This window comes from Cucurbita maxima, unplaced genomic scaffold, assembly GCF_002738345.1.
Source record: "Cucurbita maxima cultivar Rimu unplaced genomic scaffold, Cmax_1.0 Cma_Scf00009, whole genome shotgun sequence".
Taxonomy (NCBI): Eukaryota; Viridiplantae; Streptophyta; class Magnoliopsida; order Cucurbitales; family Cucurbitaceae; genus Cucurbita; species Cucurbita maxima.
Genome location: NW_019272025.1, coordinates 2662948 through 2670456, shown reverse-complemented (window position 1 = coordinate 2670456; position 7509 = coordinate 2662948). Strand labels below are relative to the sequence as shown.

Sequence of the window (7509 nt, the reverse complement as noted above, 5' to 3'; positions counted from 1 at the left end):
TTTTTTTTTTTTTTTTTTTTTTTTTTTTTTTTTTTTTTTTTTTTTTTTTTTTTTTTTTTTTTTTTTTTTTTTTTTTTTTTTTTTTTTTTTTTTTTTTTTTTTTTTTTTTTTGTATGAATTGATTCTATCTCACTCTCTTGGAAATGCTTAGTTCTCTTTTTGTGGTGTTTTGATAGTCAGTATTGTTTTTGCATTTTTAAAAAAATATTATTTAATTATTTTTCTAAAATTTATGTAAAGTTTGATATATTACGAACTCTATCCTGACTTCAAAAGCTTCCTTTTAGGTTCCTATAATCATATTTTTTTTCCACATATGATACTGGTAATATGAATGTATAAAGTATATTTTGACAGAGTATAGCTCACCATTTGTTGCTATTTTATTTATGGAAGCATCTGTGCTGTATTGGCACCAACATATTTTTCCTTAAGGCTCTAATAGTTGACTACGGAGTGTAATTGAGTATTAATATTTTGTGTTACCGAATTAACTGTGACAATAAAAAACTTCCCAATCATTGTTTCAGGCTAAAAACTGGCAGAAGGCGTTGGAACTGTATGAGGATCTCAAGTCTATGAAATTGAGGCCAACTGTTTCAACTGTGAATGCACTAATAACTGCACTGTGTATGTCCCTTTTTACTACCTTCTATGCTCAATATTCTGATGGAAGTTCGTTATGATTTATCATACTTAAACATAAGCCTCATGTCATCACTTTTTCAGCTCTGGTATTCTAAATTTCTCTAAAATTTTCTTTTTTGTCAAAATACATTTTTAATCTTTGTATTGACTTTCGGTCCTTATCCTTTTTTCTTTTTTGTAATGATTTAGTACTCAGTAGTTTTAAAAGTTCAATGATTAAGCTCCCAACATTAAAGAATATTCTTGAACTAACAATTTACCCTTATCTTGGTTGTGAATTTTTTTAATAATACCCTTAATTAACTTTTGTTATTGCTGTGCACATCTTCTGTTTCTTGGCTCATTGAAATAATCGATCTTAAAAACACATCCTTAGATTACTACCCATCTTGGGATGTCTAAGGATTTGGTTATTATATCTATGAAAAATATAGAAATTAAATTGTAATGAAAAAGTTATAGTAGAACAAAATATTACGAGACACACGAGGGATTAAAAATGTATAATAACCATTATTTTACACAGTTTATGCACGAACCAAAATTTCTCAAGGGGGAAGGAAATATTATGCTAGTTGGATGGTGAGTTTTTAGGTGGTTCGGAGCTGTAAACATCTTTTGAGTCTACTAAAGTCATTATCAAATTTAGCACCAGTGGCAGCCACATCCTGAATTCAGCTTCCCTTGAGTTTCTAGGAATGATATGGGCTCTAAGTAGACCAGGGAACTGGATTAGAGCCTAAGAAATTACAAATTCAGTGATAAAACGTGAATCTTCGTGATTCCCAGCCCAGTTTGAATCTAAAAGTGTTTTGGACTTCAGAAATTGATTATCATTTTAGAATAAAAGCTCAGAATTCAATCAGCTCCCAAGTTACCGAAAGAATGCATTTAACAATGATGAGCCAGGTCGAAGCAACAAATTCAATTGTCAATTAATGAGATGTGGAACATTCAGTGCATATATACTTCAATTTCAACTAATTACAACTAACAATTATCTACAGTTAAAATAATGTGCATTGCTTCTATAAGATAGCATTAGAATTTCACCTCCAGGTGATGGGGAACAACTACAAATGGCTATGGATATTCTAACTGAAATGAAGGGATTAAAACTCTACCCAAACAACATTACATACTCCATACTTACGGCAGCAAGTGAAAGGTGAGTACAACTGGCTTAGTTTTATTTCAACGACCTTAATTTAATCCTTTTTCTCATAGCATCTTGTTCTCAATTATCTGTAGGAATGACGATTTAGAAATTGCCATCATGCTCCTCTCTCAAGCCAAAGAGGATGGGATTGTGCCAACCTTAACTATGTATAAGCGCATAATTGGTAAGTCAATAGAAATCAATTGTCTACACCTGTTTGTTTTTTTTATAATTTCCCAACTGTAATAGTCTGATGACCAACTGTTTATGAACAACAATATGCATTTTTCTTTTATATGGATTTTTCTATTTGTAAAGAAGAATAAAAGAATGCACGTCTTTTCAACTTATCATGAATTTTAACTACCTTTTCTGTCTCTGATTCTGATGCCCTACATTTCCGAGTTTCAAGTATATTTTCTGGCTTATATCTTCTGAAAAGCTACTTTTAATTAGTTAGCTTTTTTTGCATCTTCAGCTAATCTTCATTCTGATCTTTTCGATGGCATGCATGTGCTAAAGAAGAAATGCTACACCTGCCCTTGATAGACTACTCTTATCGCTTTAGTTAATTAGTTAGTTTCTTTTTTATATTTTTGACCAATCCTTAATCTGATATTTTTGAAGGCATGTGTTTACGAAGAACTGCAGAGCCCTTTGCCCTTGATAGATCACTTTTGTCACATGACTCTAAACTGCCTCAAGTCAATAGTAAGTGGTATGACTCTTCGACTTTTGTAATCCATTTACTAGGGTTGTTTTTTAGTCAACTGAAATATTATGTGGGCTTCTTATCTAATCATCTTATGGTCCTTTAATATTAACAATCATAAACCACTACTTGTGAGATTATTCACCATTCAAAATATTTTTCCTCAGGACAGCACAGGCCTTAATGGTGTACCGGGAAATACTTGAAGCCGGAATTGTTCCTAGCATTGAAGTTTTATCTCAAGTTTTGGGGTGCTTGCAGATTCCTCATGATCCCGACTTAAAAAGAAGACTCATAAAAAACATAGGAGTATGTGCTGACTCATCAAGATATTCAAATCTCTGCTCCTTGATAGATGGCTTTGGTGAATATGACCCTCGAGCATTTTCACTGTTGGAGGTCTGTCCAAATATGAAGCTGGTTCCATAATCTTGCTGAAAATTTTCAAATTCTTAAATCTTTGGAGAGATCTGATTTTCCTTTTATATGTACCCCAACAAAATATAGGAAGCTGCTTCACTTGGAGTTGCTCCTTTTGTATCCCTCAAAGGAAGTCCTATTATTGTAGATGTCAAGGAGTTGCACATTCATACAGCTGAGGTAAGATTGTTTCTTCACCTAGCAAATTGAAGTTACCAGTTATTATTTAATTGGGAAATTATGTAGCCCTTTGGAATTATTAAGCACTAGAAAAAAACTATACTTACCTGTATTGAACTTTGTATTAGGAATCCACTGATTCTCGAGTTGTAAAAAGTAAACATTTTACTTATGAAATTTAAAAATAGTTTTAGATGACCCTTAAAATTCAGTAGAGACCAGGCAGTTGACTGTACATAAATGAGATATCCTTTTAACTGGGTGGTAGTGGGGCGTCTGCCAAAGAAATGTAGACACCTCAAAAATCTTCGCACAGCCACTGATTAGAAAATGGCTAGTTGCATAGGGACCTATTAAATCGTTACTTACCGGACTGGTTATTAGCCATTTGTGAGCAAGCCAGTACAATTTTCAAGGCAGTAACCCTTGATTCTCATCATGCTCGCTCAATCAACAATTCCATCCCCATGTCCCGACTTCTTGTGTTCTTGTACATCCTTCAGGGAGGGGTTCTTTTTTGTTCATCCGGGTGAAGGTGTCCCTTTGTCTTTGGTGGCAGCTACACACTTAACATAAATTCATATTTGGTCAAGAGGGTGCGAGAGAGGAAAAGAGTATGGGTTTAGGAAGAAGAGGGCGTAGCTGGCAAGTCTTGGTTTTGACAGATTCTCTCTTTCAGCTGTCTTAAGTTTTCTGCCCAAGAGAAGAGGTGACTGATGAATCCCATAAAGTGCGAAAAAGATTAAAAAGAAAAATGGCACCTGCATTGAAATAACATCACAAGATTTTTCAGTTTTCGTTGATTTTGCAATTTTAGTTGGTTTTTTGTTTCTGAATGTTATGGAGGTGAAAAATGGCAGCAGTCAATTTTCTATTTTATTGCTTGTTTTTCTTTGTGCGGATTCAAGTGGTCCTTTTCTGCTTGTAAAAATACATATTAGTCTTGGTTAAATCAGTATTGATGATCCTATGAGTTTTGCCTTTCCGTTTACTTCCAACAGTTTTAACTAACACAATCTTTTGAGTAGAATATGTTCAACATGAGTGAAAAGCAATTCACAAATAGTATCATACATGACTGAAAGTGTTATTAAAATCCTGCCAGGTTTACCTCTTGACAGTTTTGAAAGGTCTCAAACATCGGCTTGCCGCTGGTAAATGTCATACGCATTTTTAGTCTTTCATCTTCTAGTTACTAATGCACACGGTTATTATTTGTTGTTTACAATAGCACAAACCCATTCATATTGTTTTTAACTTCTTGATAAGATTGTTGCAAAATTAAATGGATTTTAACCACTTTGCTTCTTCCTAGTATTACTGGCCATCAAATTAGAAAACTTTCATGACGTTGATGCTAGATTTTAAGATATTTTTCAAGGGTTCATATAAATATATATATATATATATATATATATATATATATATATATATATATATTATTATTATTTTTTTTTCTCTTTTTTGAGTCGTGCATCTTCTCATGTATAACTATTTTAATTTTCTGCTTTAAATATTGAAGTAAAAGATCTCTACAACTTCACTTTTTTGGGACCATAATAATTTGTCGTGTTGAAATTACTATATGAGATCTTTTTTACTCAAAAGGATAAAGTTATTGTTATTATTCTGAAAAAGGAGATACTTAACACTAGTCGAGGGTAGGGAGGTCTAGTAATTGTTGTATTCTGATTAAATTTCTTTTGTTCAGGTTCAAGGTTACCGAACATAATGATCTTAATGCCAAATGAGACGACGCAAGTTCTCTCTTCCAATGGGGAGAGAACCATTAACCTTGCGGGAAGGTGAAAAGATCGAAACTTATGAAATCAAACTAGGTTTCTTTTGCCTGCTTATTTTGCTTTCTGAGCCAAGAGTTCTAAAATAGAATGCAACTTGACAGTCTTCCCACCTAATCGGAAGTTTCAGCTTGTAAAGATGCTCCTGGTTGACCTTTTTCCCCCTCACGGATGAAATCACGGATGAAATGATCTGTGAGATCCCACATGGGTTGGAGAGGAGAACGAAGCATTACTTGTAAGGGTGTGGAAACCTCTCCCTAACAGACGCGTTTTAAAACCGTGAGGCTGACGGAAATATGTAACGGGCTAAAGTAGACAATATCTGTTAGCAGTAGGCTTGGGCTGTTACAAATGGTATCAGAGCCAGACACCGAGCGGTGTGTCAACGAGGATGTTAGACCCCCAAGGGGGTGGATTGTGAGATCCCCACATCGGTTGGAAAGGAGAACGAAGCATTCCTTATAAGGGTGTTGAAACCTCTTCCCAGCAGACGCGTTTTAAAATCGTGAAGCTGACGGCGATATGTAACGGGCTAAAACAGATAATATCTGCTAGCGGTGGGCTTGGGTTGTTACATGATCGTATTATTAACCCAAATATAATGGTCTTACAGGGTCGGACAAGTAGTGGCGGCATTGTTGAGAAGACTTGGACTACCCTACCAGGGAAATGAATCCAGTGGAAAAATCAGAATCAATGGTTTAGCCTTGAGAAGATGGTTACAGCCAAAACTCTCCAATTCTCTAAGTGGAAAACCAGGAGAGTTCAGCTCATTTCAGTCACGTCTAAGAGAAGGAATAAGCCATCAGCAGCGTAATATTCGCACTGGGAATCTATCATTGGATTAAAGAGGTATGCAAAAACATTAACACAGTTTAGGATATTAAGCAGATGATCTAAGCTATTGAAACCACTTATCCACACCTCGTTAGTTCAACCACGCCACACTTTTAGAACTTCCTCATAAATGTTAGAATAAGTAGGCTATTTGGTTCTCTTAATGGCAATGCTAATTGGGGGGGGGGGATGTATGATGCGGTATAGAGCTTTTGGTTTCGTGGCTTTTCATGGGAAGAGAGGAGCAATTTGCAGAGCTGTGGTGAATTGTTCTTACTATAAACTATTTCCGGTCAAGAAGCTCATCACCAAAGTTGGTAGTCCAATTATGTGAATCGATCCTCCCAAACTGCCCTTTACTGAGGTAATTTTACATTATATAGAAATGGTTGTCAAATTTTGTAATGCAAAAATATATGACGACTTTATAAATTCATCTTTTTTTCCTTCCATTTTTGGAATAAGATGTCAAAACGTAAGCTATTACAAAAATAGAAGAAATTTGGGTATGTTTCTCCTTAGGACTCCCTTCCTAGCTTATTCTTCTCTTTCTTTGGAGACAAGATCGAATGAGAATGATGGGAAGATGCTTTTTAAACTAAACTATGTTTGGTTCGTTTATCTGCTTTCCTTTCATTCGAAGCTAAGTAATGAAATGTTTTTTCTTAGCATGCGGATTAGTGAGGAATTGGAGTTACGATTCATGTTTCTTGCATCCTCCATATAATTTTAGTTCAATGAAAGTTAATACCTATTTTCGATTCATCCGGTCAAAGTGGAGAAAAATTATTGCTATCAAATTATTCTCTTAGGATTAAATTTAGATTTTTTACAATGTCTAGTTCCTTCTTTTCATAGATTCATACCATTGGAAATTTGAATCGGGCTAGGGTTGGTATAGAGTGATGAAAAACCTAGATTTATGTAGTTTGTGTTTGGTCTATGAATATGCATTTTATAAAAGAATCATAGTTTTGGATGAACAAGTCCATCCATACTAAAGCAGGCTCAGTTTCACAGTTCCATTTTAAACTTTAAAAAATATATATGTGATCTTTTTTTCTTTATTCAAATAAGTTTCTATTCTTCCTTTTAAATAATGTTACAAATGTTAAATTTTAACATATTTACCAATTGCCCTGAATTTTTTTTTTTTTTTTTTTTTAGAATTTAAAGGTTACTTTATTTTTAAAAAAAAATCATGTTTTTTTCTCGAAACTAATTAAAAATAGAGCTTTCAAGAAAAATATATACTATTATTATAGTTTTTTTAAAACATAAATAATTTGTTAACTTTCAACTGAGGGTAAGAATCCAACAATCAAGTAATTGGTGTTTTACAAAACTATATTTGAATTAATAATAATTTATTCCCATATTAATCATTTTCTTTACCTTACTCAAAATGTATCTTTGCAGGGGTTAAGCGGTTTAAAATAGATCATATCAAATAAATATTATCATCAAATGTCTCAAATGACATATAATAGTTTGATACATTTAACATCGTTTGAACAAGTAGGGTTAAAAAATATCTTGTTAACATTTTTTAAGAAAGAAGTGAAACGAAGAGTTCATGGACATTCTTCAATGATCATTTTAGTTATTTCATTCTCGGGCTAATGGGAAAAATGGTGAGCTTGAGAGAAAAATAAAAGAGAAAAAAAATAGAAAAAGGTTAGATGAGGTGAACAAATGGCTAGAAAAACTTATTTCAAAAAACCCGAGAAAATCTCATTAAAAAAACAACT

At 33.4% G+C, this 7509-nt stretch overlaps 1 protein-coding gene across 2 annotated transcripts in view; it reads left to right on the top strand.

The window, feature by feature from the left end:
* Positions 1-6267, top strand: part of LOC111484582 (pentatricopeptide repeat-containing protein MRL1, chloroplastic-like) — an 11157-nt gene extending 4890 nt beyond the window's left edge. The window contains exons 11-20 of one of the 2 annotated variants that reach the window (XM_023131236.1): positions 531-630; positions 1708-1816; positions 1900-1991; positions 2435-2525; positions 2687-2918; positions 3027-3119; positions 4225-4273; positions 4831-4924; positions 5535-5773; positions 5966-6267. In XM_023131236.1, the coding sequence (XP_022987004.1) occupies positions 531-630; positions 1708-1816; positions 1900-1991; positions 2435-2525; positions 2687-2918; positions 3027-3119; positions 4225-4273; positions 4831-4924; positions 5535-5769 (1095 nt within the window). In that variant the 3' untranslated portion in view covers positions 5770-5773; positions 5966-6267. Of the gene's footprint in view, positions 1-530; positions 631-1707; positions 1817-1899; positions 1992-2434; positions 2526-2686; positions 2919-3026; positions 3120-4224; positions 4274-4830; positions 4925-5534 lie in introns of both variants that reach the window. The other variant, XM_023131237.1, reaches the window with a different exon arrangement.
* Positions 6268-7509: the final 1242 nt, after the last annotated feature.